The 21713-nt window shown below is 40.3% G+C and overlaps 2 protein-coding genes across 3 annotated transcripts in view; one reads left to right on the forward strand and one right to left on the reverse strand.

Annotated features, from left to right (window-relative positions):
- Positions 1-21713, forward strand: part of MKP-4 (dual specificity protein phosphatase MPK-4) — a 181495-nt gene that overhangs the window by 91778 nt on the left and 68004 nt on the right. The window lies entirely within an intron of this gene.
- Positions 1-21713, reverse strand: part of LOC109041617 (retinol-binding protein pinta) — a 36062-nt gene that overhangs the window by 3564 nt on the left and 10785 nt on the right. The window contains exons 1-5 of one of the 2 annotated variants that reach the window (XM_072302345.1): positions 14932-15086; positions 12526-12685; positions 5495-5741; positions 3260-3370; positions 558-663 (exon numbers count right to left, since the gene is read on the reverse strand). In XM_072302345.1, coding sequence (XP_072158446.1) covers positions 558-663; positions 3260-3370; positions 5495-5741; positions 12526-12685; positions 14932-15013 — 706 coding nt within the window. In that variant the 5' untranslated portion in view covers positions 15014-15086. Of the gene's footprint in view, positions 1-557; positions 664-3259; positions 3371-5494; positions 5742-12525; positions 12686-14931; positions 15087-21713 lie in introns of those variants that run through there. The other variant, XM_019058005.2, reaches the window with a different exon arrangement.

The following is a 21713-nucleotide window of genomic DNA, read 5'->3' on the forward strand; positions in this document are numbered from 1 at the left end:
TCTGGCTCTTCTGTAAAAGCGCCTATCTGCGTAGGGAAACTAATAGCATATATGTTGTTACTAAAATGAGCCAGAAAGAGTGGTTCCTTATTGCAAAATGATGTCCATTTTGCAATCATTAACTACTATGCCTCAATCACAAACAAAATCACGTATCCCCAATTTCCCACAAGGTAACTAGCACACACAACGTTTCTTAAATGAGCCAAAAATATCATTTCCCAATGAAAAAATTCAATCCATCATTTTCTTGGTCCTTTACAGCCCCATGAAGTGCCTTCAGTGACGGTAGTTTCCTTGTATAAGCACTCCGCTGATCATCACTCTCGTTAGAACTGATAGCATTAACGGTTTTCGTCGTAAAACAGTTGCAATTGGTGACGTCACATGATGATCTTCAGACGTCTGTCTGTGACATCACGATGGTCAGCGCTAGCGGAGCGGGGAGCTGAGGACCTTGACATCAAGCCACTAATCGGTTGTTGGTTGTTCTAGCGAGTTGTGGCTCTCTCCGTGGCTAAACAAATGAGCATGCATGAATTCAACTCAACACTCACCTCTGAGCTCATTCATAGTCTTCTCATACGTGCCGCCGTACTCCTGAGGAAGGACCTGCATCGGGATGTATTTCAATAGGTCCTTCGATTCCGACAGCGCCTGAGTCTGGAATCAGTCGACAAATCAATTCAGTCTCGTTCAATCGTGGAGGAATACTTCATTGGTACGTATTACTGCCAAAAGGAACTATGTGCATTAGGACATGAGCCCTGATATGCGTATGTTCTTATATGGGTCTCAGGGCTCGTGTCTTAATGCACATAGTTCCGTTTGGCAGAAAAACGTCCATTTCAGCTGTCTCTAGCAGAAATTACCGAATGTTTTAAAAACGCAAGGAAAACGCAGAATGGTAGGTGTCGCTACACCTACCATAACTTGATCCATAGTCTTGATTTTGAGCTAATTATCAAAATTTACAGACGAAGAGCCAGACAAAGATGACAAATGTGAAAACAGAGCGATCTTATAAGTTGAAACGGATGGTTGTTACAGACTAAAGGGGAAATGATGAACTAACTAGACCGCGTTAAGCAGAAAGGAACCTAGCTACATCAGCTATTGCCAAATTAAATCGGGCAATTTAATCGTTAATTTGAAATAAACAATTGTGCGGATTTTTGCGCAAATTTCAGTGAATTTTCTGCAAGGTACGAAGCAAGTTTCTTTCTTTACATATTCAAAGGAATCGGCACAATTATTCTCTTGTAAAAAATTAAATTGCCCTGTTAAATTTGGCCATAGCTGATGTAGCTTGGTTTCTTTCTGCTAAACGCAGTTCAACTTTAGGGTCCGTTCATGGGTCGCTATTAGTTTAGTTAGTCTTGCTTCCTTTGTCCATTGCAACCACCCGATTTCACCAAGCATCGGTTCATTTTGCCGCAGTCTTTTTTTTTATAGCCTTGCCCATCAATTTCAATAACCAGATCACAGCCAAAATTACCAAATATTTTGAGAACGCACGGTAAAAAATGTATGGCAGGTAAAACTACAAGTATTTCTGATTTTAAGATCAGTGGGCTAGTTATTGGAATTGATAGACAAAGCTTTACACAACCACTTAAAATCAATAGCTGTTCCAGTAAGTTGCAATCGCCGTTTTTCCTCTATTTGAATCCATCATGATTAATCGATTTTAGGTGTCTCGGTGCTATATCGATTGTTTTCTATACTTTTTATAGCTGAAATCTCTTGCATGTATTGCCCTGATTTTAAGTTACGCTAAGTTTTGTTGAAGAAAATGTGTCATTCAATAATTTTTCTAGTTCCAGTAAGCTCTTCAAAATTTTTCTTATGCAGTTTTGTCGTTAGGCAAGATGTTTCCTTGTAAATTTTAAAACCACCTATTTCGACAGACAGACAAAAAATTATTGCCGACTCAGGTCAAATAGGGCCGAGGTTCGTTCCCTCGATAATCTACATATCGTGCCGTGAGAAAGAATGATCGACTGTTACTTCCTTCTTTGGAATTGGCAAATTTTTATTATTTCGATTACTTTTATTGATTTGATCAAGTGTCAACGAAAAATATCCTCATGAGGTGCGATGAGGAAAGAAACCATTAATTTTGTCTGCAACGACGAGTTTTTATGGTCACAAAACGAGAAATAAAAGCGTTGATCACTACTTGGTCAGTGGAGCGGCGAAATTGGTGGGTGTGACTGCGCGTAACCCAGTCTCTTTTTTTACGGAGGTAAAAGTTCATTCGTCCATCTAGATCTTTACCTCCTCTTTTTTATGATGCGAATGCAAACTCAACCAAATTATCGCATGAGTATTCCTTATTACCCTATACGTAGATATTTTTAAGCCTCAAATCGATGGTGAAACTACCAAACTACGTATTTCGTTCGCGATGTTTGAAAATCTCCGGTAACATTTTTTTTTCCTTTTTTTTTTTTTTTTGAAAGAGGAGAAATCAATTTCATTCCTCGAAATTTTCACAGAGTTTTCTTCGATCAGAGAAGACTGATCAAATAATTTTTCAAGAGGAGTTGAATAGTTTTCCATTAAAAATCACGGCAGGAATTCTGCACCGTCGCAAACTGAGATACATGGTACTGGTAGATTTACCGTCGATATGATTTTACATGTACCTAAGATTTTTCTTTTAGATTTTAATACCAAATGAATCATAGTTGGATCTTTTTAAAAGGTAGTGAAAAGTATAACTTCAATTCAATCTTTATCTTATTTCTCCAAATCGTTATTGGGAGATTTTTTACTTCTCAAGCTTTCCAATTCTTTCATAGCACAGCGGGGTTGCAAGTCCCCGAAAATTCAGCAAATCCTCGGAAAAGTCAGGTAATAGTTAGGGAACTTTGCCGAGAGGGGGAAAAACAAACATTGATCCATCACAATTTTCGGGAACTTTTTGCTCAGAATTCTCTTGAAAAATCAGAAAATTCTGAAATCCAAAGGAAGGTTATCACCGAAGTCTTAAATTAGATTCAAAAATCTTCCGCGCCTTTTTCCATACTCTCCCGGACTCGGGAGGACAATAATTTCTAGACAAGCCAGCTATCTTCAATATTCATAACATACCAAAGACTGCCTGTTCAAAGAATTTGCAAGTTCTCTATTGCCCTAAAGTTACCCTTCAATGCCACGGCGTGCTTCGTCGGGCCTACCACCCCGCAGGAGGGAATACCTCGCACACATTTTGATCGAACGGAAAAATTATAAAATAAGACTTCATACTCACTCTGTCGGCCACTTTCTTTTTAGCAAAACTTTTAGCCAAGTTGATGATGGTGTCAGCGAATGAGGGAGCATTGATTATAAACACACTCTTTTGCCGCATCGGGCTAGCATTCTGAAATAAGGATACCAGAAGATTAAAACCTGTATGTGCCAGGATTATTCAGTGAATTCATATTTTCACGTAAATGTAATCACTACTTTAAAGAAAGGAGAAATCCAAATTTCATAATCCATTTTTTGGGTTTTTTCCCCCATTTTTGAATCATCTGGTTGTTCTTACGATACTATTCGAGAAAGAATTGTAATAGTCCGCGTGCAGGGGCACGAATGGTAAACGTTCAGAAACGCGAATATCACGTAAAAAGTGCGTCGAAAATGGAAAAAAAAAAATTGGAAAATTGGACTTCCGCCTTAATTCAAACCATGATTCAATATCATTGTTATTAAACAAAAGGCCTTTCTAGTTGTTTCCAACGCATAATTGAAATGATCTTAAAGTTAAAGTTTTTTTTCTGTAATTCTTATTCTTCACTTTCTTTCTTGTCTAGTACTAATATCCGGAAATCAACGCATAAAAAATGACGTCGTAGTAAAATTCACCATCAGCCTCAAGTAACTTCATTCCTGCAGTGGTAAAAGGAGACAAGCAAGGCGCGGGGATACGACTATTACTGCTCGATAGATGAGCGTGTTGCATAAGTTTCGTAATTGAAGGCGCTTCAGTTTCTCTAGCCCGGGCAGCTCGTCGCTTACACAGTACAGCGTGCCACGCTGCTAGCCGTTGTAAATTGAACGTATATCTGCTAAACGGAACTAGAAATGTTTGAGAGAGTGGGGTTTGCTCATGGTGAGCTGCATAAAAATATTTGTAAACGTGCGCGTGATTCCTCCTAGTGAAATTGAAAAGCGGGATTTTATATTCTGCTAAATGGAACGAAGCGCCAACTGTATGCGGCACTCGTGAGCCGTGCGCATGTGACAAGAGCGTTGTGAATAGGGTTCATGAGTTTAAGAGCCTCGTCTACGATCCCGAATCCGTCATCGCTGACGTCGCTGGCGCTTTATAATTCCCATTTCTTCTTACGGCCCTCAACTAACGAGCACACTCCTTCTTTCCCACCTGTCTCTGGTTCTGTTCAGCAGAAATACGTCCAATTGATGGTGTAAGACGTTGCTTTGATAGGGAATTACTGCCGCTTGATTAATATTATATAGTCTATAAAATTCCGACGCGCCTTATCAACACATCGTCACCTTCTAGCCAAAGTAGCACAAGCGCCATGCAACGTCTCAACATTTTCGCCGCATTTTAATTTTCACAGAGAAATCGTTCAACGAAGTTGTCTGAAAATTTCACTGAATATTCTTTGTGCTGCAGATATTTTTCATCGAAATATTTCAACAGATTCAACCAACAATTTCGCTGTAAAAAAATGAAAAGGCAGCGGAAATGTTTGAAACGCCGCATGGTCCTTGTGATACTTTGGCCGGAAAGTGATGAAATTGTGTTAGGAGTTCACTGCCTGTTTTTCTAGCGGCAGGGAATTCCAAACTCCCGTAACCAGTGTAAAATTAAAACGTTAATATCTTGGTTAGGGGTTGTTTTCAGAAATTTTTGTTGCGCAAATTTGTTCCTCGTGTAATTCTGGATAGGAAACATGAATCAGAACGATTGAATTCGCACTTTCTCTAATAGTTAATACTCTCCCTATATACTGCCATGCCACAGTGGATCGAGTCAAGTAGAGACGTCGGACGTATAATTTTTGCAAACTGCAACTTTTGATGTTTATTTTATCTATTTTAAATTTCAATGGGTGCTTTAAGAAGAAAATTTGACGAGAAAACCAGAAGAACCACTTTTAAAGCCTCAAAGTTGTGTATAAACGGAGTTATAAGCGTTTAAAGTTCCAAAATTTTGTCCGACCTCTCCAATTGACTCGTTCCACCTTGCGTGCCCAGGAAGAGCGCCGTATGACCATTCGAGAATTGCCCAATTTCCCTTTTTAAAACATGCATTTTTGACAACATCCTGTATATTTTTCTTTGAAATATTCAGATATTTTAGATTAAATTACGTATAAAATTGCCTAAAAATCGAAAATAATATTCACAATTTTCCCAATAATTTCTGTCTTTATCAGAAAAAACTTGGCAATGTCTTAAGGCTCATACGGCGTTCTTCCTTAGCAAGGCAGTATCGTCACTGGAACTCGGTGGTAAAGAGTAAACTTACGGATGCGCAGTAGATGAACTTCTTGACTTGGGGGAGGGAGGCGGTGAGGTGGCTCATGGTGCCGCCGCCGAGGTCCCAGACGATGATGTCGCCCCGACAGGTGTCTTCGCGGAGGCGGATATCGGTGGACATGAAGCAGACCTTGCAGAACGCCAGAGGGTCCAGCACGGCCGGGTCCGTGTTGAAGAACTTGAAGATGCTCACACGGTACCCGTCTGGTGTTAGCTTCGGCAACGGAAGGAACAACCTGCAATTCAGAATTATACAATCAGAGTGGAACACCCTTTCAATAGGACGCATTTCTATCAAACAGAACTGTGAGCAGGTGAGAAATTATGGGGTGTGCTCTAGAAATCTGCATAAGAAACAATGTAAAAGAGGGCGTGATTCCTTTTGAAGAATTGAATAAGCGGGATATTACATTCTATCAAACAGAACTATGTGTCAACTGAATGCGGGATTCATGAGCCACGAGGATGGCAAGAGAGCGTTGTGGACAGGGCTCATGAGTTAAAGTGCCGCGACGACGATCTCGCTCTCGTGCCCCGGCTCCATCATTGCCGCTGACGTCACTAGCGCTTTATTATTCTCATTTACTCTTAAGGTCAGAGAACTAGCGAGCACACCCTATATTTCTCACTTACACATAGGTCTGTTTGATAGAAATACGTCCAATTTGAAAATAGGAAATGGGTCAGTTGCACTGGTCACGTTTTCATTCTTGATTCTTGCAGAGCAGCTACAAATAATGAGAGCTGTCCAAACAGCAGCTATCTACGTTCAGTATTAACCGAGATATCGCGCTTTGAAAAATTTCGTTTATGCCGTCATTCACAGCGGAAATGACACCATTGGTTTTATCCCATAAGGTCTGGATACACGGTCAAATTCCGAACCAATTCTGATCTAAGTAGACCAGTTGAAGACTGATGGTCACCATGTAACAGTCCTCATTGATCAAAATTGGACGGGCCGTCAAATTTTGACCAGCATGGAGTGCCATTCATCATTTCCTGCCGCACGAAACATTTCTACCAAGATTTCATTTTAAAATTAAGCAAATTAATGATTTAAGATTGATCATTCCCGACACGTTGATGGTAATTGGTTCGGGAATTTGATCGTGTATCGAGACCTTCAATCAGAGAGACATACATTTTCACTGGTTCATCAATGTGAAACTCGAATGAAAGCAAGATGGAAGAAGCTAATGAAGTCACTACCGCGGCGGATGACTTCATGAAGTGCATTTTTCAAAGCGCGATGTCTCGGTTAATTTTGAACGTAGGAAGTTGCTGTTTACAATTAGACCTATCTTATTATTTGTAGCTAATCTACAAGAATCAAGAATTAAATCACAATTCTGCAACCAGCGCCACTGACACAGTCATAGAATTGAGTCTTGATGGTTTAAGCTCACAGATCAGCAAAAGAAAATTCGATTTGTCCAAACATCACGTTTCTACGTCCAATGTCAACAGATACATTGCTTATCAAAAAACTCGGAATAAATGAGATAAATTTCAAACCAAACCGGATATACAGGGATTTGAATTCGCACCTCCATGAGCGTAGTCTCGCGAAAAAGGAGACAAGTTTAAATTTTTCTATGTTACAAATTCTCCGATTGTAATGCACCGTTACCCTGGTAATAATTGGCAATAGTAGCTGTGTTTCAAAATACCATAGGAGTTCTTATAGCCGACTAAAGATGGCTATTGAAAATCATATAGCTGACTGTAGTAAGCGGAGGAAATCATATAGCCGGGCTATACGAAGCTATAAAAAAGTATACAGTCGGGCTATAGTTCCTATCGCCGGGCTTTACACTTTATCGCCATTGGCTATAAGAGGCTATAAGAAATTGTGTAGAAATTCGTGTGCTTTGGAAATCATTAAGTTTGATACGGAACTACCTTAATATTTACAAAACACAAATTATATTTACCTTTGAAACATATTTTTTTTTTTTCATCAATTAAAATGAGAATAGTCCATACAGAGTGTGCAAACATTTCAAAATCATGAGTTGAAAAACGCTGACTCCGCGAGATTAAATATTAGAGCCTAACACAAAGCGGAGCGCCTGGCGCCTACAAACCTAACAGGGATACTTCACGCATTGCGCAACGCGTGAAGTATCCCTGTTAGGTTTGTAGGCGCCAATGCGCGTTTCGCGCTCTCTGCCCGCCCGCCTCGCCGCAGCGTGCCACGGCGCTTGAAGCAACTATTTCACACCAGAGGTATCGCTCAGTAACATACGAAATCGAAGGTGCTCCAACATATTAGGAATGGCAGGCATCCTTCAAAAGTACGCAGCTTTCCGCGCAAAATAAATCAAGATACAACGGCCCAAAAATAGAGCGGTAGCCCAAAAACTCAATAAGTCCTAGCATCCGTTATTAGTAACATTTAGCATACACTTTATCGCCTGGCTGTTGCTTAATCGCCATCGCCTATAAAAGGCTATAAGAAATTGTACAGCCGGCTACAGAAGCTATTGGAAATCTTACAGCCGGCTATAGGTCTATAGTATTTTGGAACATACATTCTACCGCCAATTTTTACCAGGGTATGCCATTCGTTGATGCGATCATGTATTAGAGTGCTTTCTCCCGCTCTCTAAGAAGTTTAAAGCAGTTTTTGTCAAAATATCAAAATTCGATTTTTTTTACTCTAAGAAAAATCTCTCTATCAAAAATCATGACACCAAGGATCGTCCCAATTTCCAATTTATTTTGTAAGTTTAAATCAGTGTTTGTGTCTTTCATAACCGCCGTAGTTTTTACGATTAGAGTGGATGTACCGCATTGTCAACCTTGTCCTAAGAGTTTGCATTTTCTCGACAGAAAGGTAGCATCAATCCGGAATACACATAAAATGCCCCATGAGAACAATAAATTAAACTTGTCAGCGTTCTGTCACAACTGGTTGCGACCAACCGATGGAAAGCACAAGGCAACACTTTGAAGATAGATTTTTGGAGTAAAAAGTGAGCCCTCGCACAGAGGACAAGGTTGTAGGCTCGACGTCTCCTCTCTAATAACCTCGTGAAGCTCAGTTGATTCATTGCAAAACATCGTGTAACCGGTTGCGCTTGTCTCATTTTTTGTCACTACTTAGTCCAAAGACAATATATTTTAGGAGCCCCGCACTTCCTACTCAAGCAGTATACTACCGTCCTAAGGAAAAACATAGAGTATAGAGTCGTAATGTAAATAGGAGAGCTGGCGCCACTTTTAAGCATTTTCCAGGTCCCGAATTCCGAGATTCGTGAGTGACGCCGCGCGCCGGGTCACTTTTTCGATACATGATCGAGTGCTTGCGATGGACGGGGACCCGGCCATCTGATGTAGGAAAGAGGATAGGAATTACTACGTATTCTACATCGCCATTTTGAATCGAAAATGCATGGAAAAAGTGACCGTAGCTCGGCGCACACCAGGCTCGAAATCCGTCGACCAGAACATGGCGCCAGCTCGCTCATTTAAAATACGACTGTATGGGTAGCATTTTGCAAAAAGGAACCGAGAGAATTCCAATGTCACTAAGATTGTGCAATTTCTTTTACCTTTCAATTGGACGTATTTCTACGAAACAGACCTATGTGGAGGTGAGAAATATGGGGTGTGCTCGTGGAAGCTGCATAAGAAGCAATGTAAAAGTGGGCGTGGTTCCTTTTGAAGAATTGGAAAAGCGGGATTTTACATTCTATCAAACAGACCTATGTGCAACTGAATGCGGAACTCATGAGCCGCGGGCATGGCAAGAGAGCCTTGTGGACAGGGCTCATGAGTTAAACGGCGACGGCGGGGACGCGGTTGTTGCCTGGTGCGGCTCCGTTGTTGCCGCTGACGTCACTGGCGCTTTATTATTTTCATTCACTCTTACGCAAAGAGAACTAACGAGCACACCCCATATTTCTCACTTGCACATAGGTCTGTTTGGTAGAAATACGTCCAATTATAAACTGATCATCTGAACAAATTGTATCTTTACTTTCAAAAAAACTATTAATTCAAGACGAAAATTACCTGTGTAAATTTCATTTTTTTGCATGACTTCGGCCACTTTTTGCAGATAATGTAAGTTGCACAATCTTAGCAACATTGAAATGCTCTTGGTTCCTTTTTGCAAAATGCAATCCATATGTACTCTATGTGGCTTTTAGTACAATCGATGCATTCAAGAACTACACGGAACCGGTCCATCTTAATTCATCTTTCTCTTTGTACTCTTATTCGCAAACCCCTCCACGACGCAACATGCGGCCGCCGATTTTTCTCAGTTTTCCCTGCGTTTCCCTCGGCGTTTCCTCAGCGACGTCGAAGATGAGTACATCGGGGACCCGGAGAAAAGCTGCCCTTTGCACAATTGGCCCGACCTCGGGGCAACGGGTATTTCAAAAATAGCCTTCGTCGACAATTAAGCGTTCCACCGGTGAGCAAACACCGGGCGGCGTCGAGTCAACAGCGCTGTTTGTTTGCCGCCACGGTAAACGCAGTGCCGGTCACCGTGTGACCGAGACCCAGCTAAGACCCCCGCCCCAGTTCTGCCATCCTAAGAAAAACCCCGTATGAGCCTCCAGGCGTTGCCAACTTTTTTTCGATCAAACACGAATTTCCCGGTAAACTTCTGAATATTTTCCCTTAAATTTTGCAGATAATTTTGTTCACAATTTCACCTTATGTGCCTGAAAATTTACAGGAAAAATATCCATAACTCTCCTCAAAAAAAAAAAAAAAAATTATGGAAGGAAATTTGGCAACTCTGGAATGTTCATACGGCGTTATTTCTTAGCACGGCGGAGTTGGGCAATGCCCGCGTCCCACGTCCGGTGTTTGACTTGCATCTGATTTATTTTGGAGCTCCACCGCCCAAACTTCACCTGAAGAGCTCCTCAGAACACGATCGAAGTACGAAATCTCGCGGAACGGACCTACTGCCTCAAACCGCTTTGCACAGCTCGAGAGTACATTTATAGGGAGAGTATGGACGGCTCGGTTCATGTAGCTCTTAGGGCCCAAAAGGGTGACAGCGTAAAAAACGAAAATCACTAGAAAAGCGCTGCTGCCAACCTACGCCTTTGAAATATTAATCAATGTGACAGACAGCGATATGCAAACAAGCGTCTATAGGGATTAAGACTTTGAAATTGAGAGAACGTATTCGAAATCAAAGTTTTATACGTGCTTGCGCATGCGATACTTTGGCCGGAAGATGACGTTATTTTGTTCTCTAAAAGAACGATAATGCAGTCCAATTACTTTTAACATATTTATTATTTATTTTTTATCAATTATCTTGTTCCATTCGGCTTAGCCAGCCAAATTTGGCGATGAAATTTATTTTCAACTTTTGATGTCACATAAGATGCGATCCCTCATGAAACCAGCACGATAAACTGACTCTGGAAATATTATATGTCGCCTACGGCGATTCCAAAGTAAATCGGTTGCATTGCGTGACTCATCGAAAGGGAGGAGTCATCGAACCCCGAAAATTACGTCACCCGTCGCCGGCGCTAAAAATTCTGATCGGATTCGGAATTCGGGCTGCTCCGGTCACCGGTTCCAGCGATCGGAGTTGATTATTCCGTTGAATGCTGCGGATAATCGTTCAATATTTTTTAATTTCGGTTACGGGCGGGAGGGACCGGACCGGGTGCCTCGTATCGCGCAACTCATTTGAATAAGCGGAGAAAGTTACGCTTTTGTAAGACTCGGCCCTACAGCAACTCGGCTTATTTCGCTACCTGCAATTTCAGTTTACTGACCCACAGAGCTTAATCCGCCTGCATCTTCTTAGGACGACTCGATTATCTCAAATCCTCGACGAACTCAACCACAAAATCTAAAGTACCTCTATAGCGAGAGTATGGACAGATCGCTTCATGGAGGTCTTTAGGGCCCAAAAGTGCAGCAATCCCTCTAACCTACTTCTACCACACAAAATTTCACTGTCAATCTGCAGAATCTGCAAATTCTAATTTTAACCAAGATGGCCAAAAATGTACAGAAATGAGCGTTCTTCCGCAAAAATGAGTAAACTTATGCAAAAACTGAGTCAAATATGTGCTTTATAAACGACGGTTCGTAACAATAGTATTAGTAAATCGTTCTGGATAATTGAAATTCATAGATTGGCTGCATTTCTGGGCTCTAACTTTATTCGCAGAAGCATCGGCGAAGGCCCGATGGATTTTTCGAGTTTCACATCTGTTTATACTCTTGCTATACAGGTACTCTACCACAATCCGCCTAACTGCATTTAAAAACGATTCAAATCAGTGAACAGAACAAAATTACCATAGTGCATTTTTTGGAATATGTAATAAAGCTGTTGCAAATACTCATTAGTTCAGAACTAACTAACAAGTCGCTCTAGCGCTACTTTGCGTTCTGCGACACCCAACCGCCGCTGATAGGGATCCTACCAGAGCTCATCCGGCAGATCCCATCTCCTCTATTTCCTGCCTTATTCCCTCAATCCACGATTTGGCAGGGCGTCTGCTCACTAGTTGATAATTTTCTTTCTATTTTGAGGAAAATGTGAATTTTCTAATCCTCACTAACTAACTCCTATAATTAACTAATCCTACTAATCCTAACTCCTTTCAGAAATCACTAATCCTCTTTTTTTCCTTCCTCTCATCATCACATCCTGAGAAAATCTTCCATTAAGATTCGCATGTCAGGTTAACGATAAGACCATTCACACCTCTGTCTTAATTAGCGATTATTGCGGAAGGGAAATTGTCCGCAAATTACTATGTAGCGGTGACTCAAACAATTTACGTATCATGATATAATTCTCACGCGGCTAGGATCTTATCACAAAATGATAATGCGTTTACTTTCTTTTCTTTCTCCAAGTCCTTGCTGTAAAGAAAATATTAAATCCATGGAATTCCTGTAAAAGCTTATAAAAATAATTTTATCAATGTTTTTGGAACCAAACTCTGAAATTCAATGAAGTAAGTAGGCTTTTAAACTCCTTTCAGATTTTCTTAAATGGTTGTATTTACTTACACTGTTCGGAGGGATTGTTGGATTTCGGGCCTAAGAGGGTCTCGGTTTTCATAGTATTCAGGGGCTGCCCCCCTAAGAGTGTAGTACATATCGATGACATTTTTGCATTTTTCCACGCTGTTTTTGCATAGGATCAACACGTGTCTGACGAAATCGTCACCTGAAACAAATAATTGACGATTAGCATTACTGACTAAAAATCAAAATGCAGCAATAACATCCCTTCATATTGCAATTAGGAAAACCGAAACAAAACAACTTAGTGCCCAAGGCTAAAGTACAATCTGCTCCAAAATCCCAGTTTTTTGGTTTACCTTGTAGTTTTGACAGCCACATTCTTGCGTTTTCAACTTGCGTTCCCCTCCGAATATAGTTCTGTTAAGTTGCAACTTAATGTCAATGGACGGTCAGGATCACATAAACTCCTCACTTTCTGACCATTTTTTTGCGACCAAAATATAAAATAAGAATTCATATCAAAGCGACAAAACGTAGACAAACGTGGAGCAAAAAGGAACCAGCGCGATTACAGTGTTGTAAAAATTTAGCTTCTTCATAATCATCTAAAAAATCTCTCAATGTAGCAAATAATTTTTGCTTCCTACCAAAGAATTGTTAATTTTAAAGGAAAATAATTGTGTAAATGTTAATACTGTACATATATAACAAGGTGGAGAAATGGTGCTGAGTCCACATCATTTCGTGGGGTAAACGAAGCCGAGAAACTCCAAAAAGACTCCATTATTCATTAGAGTTTAAAAATTTTATTTTTGACTGTAATTATAATTTTTGGAATTTCTCGGCTTCGCTTTTCCCGCGAAATGGTGTGGACCCAGCACCATTTCTCCACCTTGTTACGTACAGTATTCGGGCCACTTCTTAGTGTTTTTTTTCTCATACTGTACATACATTGAGTATTTTTAAAAGGAAAGGAGAAGTTGCAGGATTTTGAAAACACTGTAATCGCGCTGGTTCCTTTTTGCCGAATGCGATCCAACTTTGAATGACCGAAAAAATTGCAAAAAGACATCTCGAAAAAGAGAATGCAAATCTAAGTCAAGACGAGTCAGGTCATTGAATCGTCTCTCTAAGAACCGATAAAAACCGCGAGGACTAATCCATGTAGGCAGCCGACGCCGCACGCTGCAAAGCCACGAAATTATCCTAAGGTGTTTACGCAACAACATAATTCGGCCACCAAGTCGCGTCCGGATTTCAGTCTCGAACACACATCAATTTTTTGTCGAAAATCATCGGAATTTCTCCACCGCATCAAGCTTCCCGTTCGACAGGCTGCACTTTGGCGCTTGTGACATGCTTCTGCCACTCGCGTATCTCGCCTTTCACGTGAGACCTGGCCCCGCCATGGCTCCATGCTTCCCAGGGCCCATGTGGCAATAGAGACGCGCCTTTCCGTTAAAGGAGTGACGTTGAAGCCGTTGACGAAAGAGGGCTCATCGATTCTTCGAAAACGCGAAACGAACGTGAATTCAGAACGCTCTTACGTCTTTTTCGTAGGGCACAGAGAGAAAAGCTTCGATTGCAAAGACTGAACTTTAGTTGGATTGCATTTTGCGGAAAGGAACCGAGAGCATTCCAATGTCGCTAAGCTTGTGCAACTTAGTTTACCTTGCACATATAAACTGATATTCTAAAGAAGATTCATCTTTACTCTCAATAAACTATAAATTCATGACAAAATTTAAACTTTAAAAAACTTCAAAATCATAAGTTGAAAACCGCTGATGCCGCAAGTTTGAAAAATCGCATCAAACACTGTGCGGCCGGCGCGGGAAGCATAGTAGCGCCTTACAAGACTGCAGGATACTTCATGCATTGCTCGTACAGCACGGTGCGCGCGGCGGATAGTATAGCGCCTTACAAGTCTGCAGGATACTTCATGCATTGCGCCTATACCACGGTGCGTGCTCAAGTCGTTGACAAGTCGTATTTTCTTGGTGTCGAACTTACCCCGGTGTACACATTCTCCGAATAGCGCACACCGCGAGCTTGCAATCCTAGGACCACAGGATTGTAAAGATTTTGCAATCCTGTATGTTTTCCGGTGAAAAAATAATTTTCCCGGCCGCTTCGAGAACCCAGCCCGCTTCTGATCTTAATCGCAGAGAATCAGAAATTTCGACGATTTTTAATTTCTTTTTGTTGCTGAAAATAACAAAGTAAATAGAATGAACGAAAATATCGTTTTGAACTTTTCTTTGACTTTTTTTGATATCAATTAGGCTCTTTTGATTCTTTGCCCGGTTTTACGGTTGGTTAAAAGGGAAAATATGTTTCGTTATTGCAACGATATTATAACCCGTAAAATTTCGTTTTTATAACTGAACTCAAGGTGTTTTCTCTCGCAGACAATGAAAATAGACGTACTTTGAGTGGATGTCTTACCTGTCTGACCTCTGCTTTCAAATCCTCTAAAATGAGCCGAAGGCATTGAGTGTTGACGTACCAAAATCCAGCCAGCTCCCATGCGCAAGTTGCGTTATACGTGTAGGATATTTGCTCTTGATTCTTTTTTGCAAAATGCAATCCATTTCGGTGCTAGGTCATTTTTCTTGAATTTGTTTTTCCTACATCAGGTTTTCCTAATACTTTTTTCCTACTCGTTTTTTGTCCCATTACAGTAAGTCCTACGAGTGAGATGTCCCACTGGCTTTTTTCCTAAGGGTGTTTGTCCTAATAATCCAATAATAATTGAACCGTAAACATGAGTAGAGTAGAGGGAAATTTTCAGAAAGAGTAAAGTTTTCTCAGCGAGCCGAATATAAGCGCGTGAACAGGAGACATCACAAGCTGAGTCTTCTATACCCTCAATATAGGGAGGAGGATGAAGCTCCACTACTTACGGGCATGCGGCCACAACTTTAACTTGTGAGGTACCTATGTTGTTTTTTTAATTTCTCGATCCCCTAGTTTTAAAATTGAATTTAGGACAAATGCCCCTAGGAAAAAAGCTTGTAGGACTTCTCACTCGTAGGACTAACTGTGATGGGACAAAAAACGAGTAAGAAAAAAGTATTAGGAAAAATTGCAGTAGGAAAAAATGTTTTAGGAAAATTGACTTGCCACCATCCATTTCACATGGAACACTAAAGTTTTTTGTCCAGATGATCATATTTTTCCATCCTAGGAATCGCAGACTTTAGGTGAGATAACTTAAGTCCTTAGTCGAACATTTACCGTGTTAGTTTGAATAACAGAAACTTTGGTTACTTAAACTGAAGTTCTGTTCCTACAACTGAAACTTCAGATACCTTGATTGAAACTTAAGCGTTTCATATGAACTGAAGTTGTTTTCTCCGTGGAGTTTGATGATTTTTATTCGAAGCTCCTCTAGATTACATTTTGCAATGAGGAACCACTATTTCTGGCTCATTTTAGAAACAACATACATGTGATTGGTTTCCCTATGCAGATAAGTGATTTTATGAAAGAGCCAGAAATAGTGGCTCCTTATTGTAAAATGTAGTCCAACTGTCCACGAGAAATTCAAAATTGGTTCATAAAATCTCAGTAAAATCACGTTATTGATACCAGGGTGTAGAGTAATGCCCGATGAATATTTTGAGGTAAAAATACGAGATGAAAATACTATCAACATTTTTAAAGTGGAAGTATGGCAGTTTGAAATTTGCAATTTAAAACACCAAGTTGTACTCTTTAAAATTCTAATTTGTCGTTTTCCGGGCACAAAACTACCGAATCATGATGCAACGGTACGCACTCTGTTGGCACAAAAATCAATTTAACCTCCCCTAATTTAATTTTTAGGACATTAACAGGAACGCTGGAAAATAATCTCATTGACCGAATAAAACCACGTCGGGAATTAAATTAACTTCGGACAATCACTTACGTTTTAATATAGTATGCGTTTCGATAGCTTCAAAGGCCAACGTACGGCAAGTAATTAGCTTCTTCCCTCGATTTTTGTGTATCTAGCCAGGGATAGGTTGTATGCGGCATGGGGGTGTACTGTTCGAGTTTGTTATCCTTTTCACCTGAGTTTCGCCCTTTATCGGTTTTTGTTATGATCCATTCGCTAACAGTCTAAAACTCCTCCGATGGATTTTGCTTTAAATTATAGAAATTCGTCAATATCCGACTCGTGGACGGTCCAAGAACGTTGAAAAAAAGGAAAATTAATAAATACATCAAAAGGGAGAAAAATAAAACGAATAGAATAAACAGAAAATACAAGACGCGAGTAGCCCTGAAAATCATCTCTTTAAAATATTTTTTACGATCAATTAAATTACGATCGAAGTAAGATTTTTCTAAGTTGAATGGCTTTCGCACTGGCTGATCGAAATGATTAAGCTATTGAGTTTTCACTTCACTCGATTTGAACGACAAAAATTAGCACTTTCTTCCGGTGATATAATTGGAAACGACTCGCTGTTTTCGCGCGTCCACGACTTTTCGCAGTTTGTTTAACAATACCACACGGTAGATTTTACCACGGCATTCTCTTCCCGAGTATTCGTGTGTGGGTGTCGCGATTTTATGAGGGAAGTGCGTTAGTTTATTTCAGTGACAATGCAAATCAACAACCGGTACGATCGTAAAACCGTCTCTCAGTTACGCTTGAGCGCACGTTTCACGTTAGGTGCGTTACTGAAAACGATGGGCTGAAGTTGAACGTCTGGCCGCTCATTTTGTCTCCATGCTTGAGCTTCGTAAGTACCCAGAATCCAATTAGCGGTGCACGCTGAAGGAGCGTATTACATACAGGCCTGCTAGATCGTGCTGTAAACAAAGCGATTTTACATCGGATTGCGCGAGATTATGCGCGAGACCCGGCGACTCTGTCCGGTGCAAATGACGATGCGTGAATAAGGACGTAATTTAACTGATTTTCCGCTGATTTTGAACTTGAATTGTCAATTGGAATGATGATTGTGCCGCTCCCTCGTGTCCGAGATGCTGGATCGCGGTGTGTTTAATCGGGAAATAATGATCGTGAAATCTATGATACCATAAAGTAAAGAAGGAATAAGAATTTTCAAGTATTATGCTTTAATGTTTACTTCTTTGTTTTGTGGAATTCTGCACGTGTGTTCATTAGAAACTCGTATTTATTTGCGTTTTCATTACTTAGACGCAATTGACCCAACTGTGTTTCATCTTGCCTGATTCTATGGATTGCATTTTGCAAAAAGGAACCAAGAGCATTCCAATGTTGTTATGATTGTGCGACTTACATACCTTGCGACAAAATTACTGAAACCTCACAAAAAATCAAATTTTCAAATGTAATTTTTGTACTGAATTTATAGATTTTTGGAGTTAAGATACAACTTTTTTAGATGATCAGTTCATATTTACAAGATAAAAAATGTTGTACAATCTTAGCGATATTGGAATTCTTGTGGTTCCTTTTTGCAAAATGCAATCCATTTCATATTGTCTCATTATATGGATTGGATCTCGCAAAAAGGAACCACGAGCATTTCAATGTCGCTAAGATTGTGCAACTTTTTTTACCTTGCAAATATAAACTGATCATCTAAACAAGTTTTATCTTTAATCCCAATATAGTATAAATTCAACACGAAAATTACCTTTGTAAATTTAATTTTTTGCATGTCTTCAGTAATTTTCTTTCAAAGAATGTCAGTTGCACAATCCTGACAAAATTTGAATGCTCTTGGTTCCTTCTTGCAAAATGCAATCCACATAAGGAACTTCTATTTCCGGCTCATCCGTAAAGGCAACTATCCATAATCTGCATGGGGAAATTAAGGGGTCTCATGGACTAAATTTTGTGATAAGCCGCACCCCCATCCTCGGCTCACCTATACAAGCACTTATCTGCATAAGGAAATCAAGTGGAGTTATTTCGTTCAGAAAACGAACCTAAAATTATGTTACCTTATTGCAGAATGTAAATGATGATAAATGGTGTTTATGAAAAGCCGGAGAAATCGGCCTCGTTTTAAAAATTGTAGTCCAATTATATCGCATATTTGATTCTCCCACAGGAAAGTTATGCTTAATATAACGCGTTGAAACTTTCTGAGATTTATATTGGAAGAACTTACGGAATTTTACGTTCAAAATCCTCGAGAAGTCGGAAAATTTTGAGTTTCAAGAAAGCTCATAACCCTGGGCTAAATGAATATACTTATATTTTTATTAAGACAGCTCATTCTAATCTTCATCCCTTAGAATTGAGAGTACCTTCACGTACATCAGTCAGTTGTTACCAATCACACACGGACAATTGGATTGCATCTTGCAATGAGGAACCACCATCTCCGTCCGACTTAATAAAAGCACCTTCCTACATGGGGAAACCAATGACATATATGCTGTTTCTGAAATGAGTTAGAAATAGTGGTTCCTTGTTTCAAATGGTGGTCCAATTATTACTCAACCAGGGAACCTTCGCAAATTCTTTGTTTGGAGCATCCCAACGTCTTCTGAGCTCTTTAATTCCGCCGTCATAACGAAGATAGCAGTAAGTGCATTTCTGTATGAGCCATGATTAGCACATGCTTTTATGTGTCTCGAGGTTCATCCTAGCATGCATTTACTGCGCTCTTTGCTATCACGTCAGTGTGAAGGGCTTTCTTTTCAGAGTTCCTTAATCTTAAGCGATACGAACCTATTGAAACTGTAAAGACACGGCCGTCGTAGATTGCATACGCGCCATTTTGAAGGCGATTATTCCGTGCGGCGGAGTGAGGAACCTCTCCGCATTCCGACCAGACTCAATTCCCGGGATTTCAAAGGAACCCTTAGACCCGCACGTATTCGACGGTTCGGCGTTTTATTATTGGAATTGAGCGTGATATATATGCATTCGGAGGTTTTAAAAGTAATCGTTCAACGCATCCGTTTTCCTCGAGTTTAAAACTTAGGAAATGACCCTTTTAATCAAAGTCTCTGCGGGTTCCATTGCTGCATTGAATACCATCAATTGAAAGGTGTTTCCCCTTTGCTTATTTTTCGTCCTATTCAAAAGAAGAGGAACGCTTATCTCGGGTACCTTAGAGTAGAAGAAATGAGACAAGCCGTACTCTAGAAAACCCACGGTTGAAACCGTATGTGCTCACCCAAAAGAATTACTCTATTGCTAGTGGGTTTAATCGGTTCAGAGCTCCCTGTATGGGAACGCATCGCGACGTCTGAATTACAGTAGCTCCATGATGCAAGTATTCGGGATCAAGGGTTGTTGTGCGCATTGCATATAGATCCAATTGAAGGCGCGCTGACTTTTCTTGCCCAGATGCGACGGTACCTGATTGGGCGACCGCCGACCGAACGTTCAAAATACGGAGGTGTCGATGATGAAGATCGAAAACACATCACTCCATTCGGGTATTTTGAACTTTCAATATATGTTTTATTTCATAATTTGTTTTAAAAAGAAGAAAATAGAAAGAAAAAAAACGTAAATGAATGTGGCGCGGAGCTTTATAATTCTATCGGTATTTTTCAGATATTTACGATAACATATACACATATCTCTCCACATGATTTTTCATTGAATGTAATGATAGAATGAAGCCTCATTTATTTAGGAGCTGCGTTTCAAAATACCTTAGGAATTCTTAAAGCCGGCTAAAGAAGGCAATAGAAAATCATATAGCTGGCTATAGAAAGCGGAGCAAATCATATAGCCGGGCTATACGAAGCTATAAAAAAGTATACAGTCGGGCTATAGTTCCTATCGCCGGGCTTTACACTTTATCGCCATTGCCTATAAGAGGCTATAAGAAATTGTGTAGAAATTCGTGTGCATTGGAAATCATTAAGTTTGATATGGAACCCCCATAATATTTTCAAAACGCATATTATATTTTCCTTTAATACATATTTTTTTTTCATCAATTACGAGAATGAGAATAATCCATACAGGATGTGCAAACATTTCAAAATCATGAGTTGAAAAACGCTGACTCCGCGAGATTATGTATTGGAGCCTAACACAGCGGAGCGGCGCGGCATGCTGCCAGCGATAAGCGCGCCTTAGCGCCTACAAACCTAACAGGGATACTTCACGCATTGCGCAATGCGTGAAGTATCCTTGTTAGGTTTGTAGGCGCTAGTGCGCTTTTCGCGCTGGCTGCCCGCCCACCACGCCGTAGCGTGCCACGGCGCTTGAAGCAACTATTTCACACCAGAAGTATTGCTCAGTATCTTACGAAATTGAAGACGCTCCAACATATTAGGAATGGCAGGCATCCTTCAAACGTACGAAACTTTCCGCGCAAAATAAATCATGATACTACGGACCAAAAATGGAGCGGTGGTCCAAAAACTCAATAAGTCCTAGCATCCGTAATTAGGAACATTTATAGCATTGACTTTATCGCCTGGCTGTGAGTTTCTTATAAAGGCTATAAAAGGCTGTAAGAAATTGTGTAGCCGGCTATAGAAGCTATTGAAAATCTAACAGCCGGCTTTAGGTCCATGGTATTTTGGAACACAGATTCTACGGCCAATTTTTACCAGGGCCGTCCTAATATCAACTTTTTAAATGGTATTTTGAGCGTAATGCTAATATTGACAAAGAGCTTCTCGAAGAAACACAATTTTGAACTCCGTTTCCTCGGTTTGATCTAGATGTGCCTTTGCTACATTCAGCGGATTCGATTCAAATCTGCATCAATGAAAAATTCTTGGTACCATAATTCATGAGGAGACCAGACCCTCTCTCTAGTGGCGAGGCGTGGATGATGGATTATTGATATTTCCCCATTTGAAGCTTTAGTAAAGAAACAATTATCAAGGTGTTCGTTGCGAACACGCCGCACAGTGGATTGAATCACTTAGAGAGGTTGGACGTGACATTTTCGACTAAAACTGCGAATTTTAATGTTTATTTTGTCACATTTTAAATTTGAAGGGGTGCTTGTGGCAGAACATTCCACGGGGAAACCTGTAAATCCTTTTTTAGAGCCTCAAAATTGTGTGTAAACGGAGTTCGAGTAAAGCATTTAAAGTTTCCAAATTTTGTCCGACCTCTCCTATTGACTCGATCCCTGTGCGCTGTTTATCGATCATTTTCCGTATGTTTAAATGGCAGATCAATCGATGTATCGCAAAGCACGTCACGCGCAACCGCCTCTCCGCCAAGATTAGGACTCCTTTGGCTAGAGTACCTATATTGAGAGAGTGTGGCCACTGGGGTTACCACCTCTGATTGGATCAGCCATCTT

Source organism: Bemisia tabaci, chromosome 7 (genome assembly GCF_918797505.1).
Source record: "Bemisia tabaci chromosome 7, PGI_BMITA_v3".
Lineage (NCBI taxonomy): Eukaryota > Metazoa > Arthropoda > Insecta > Hemiptera > Aleyrodidae > Bemisia > Bemisia tabaci.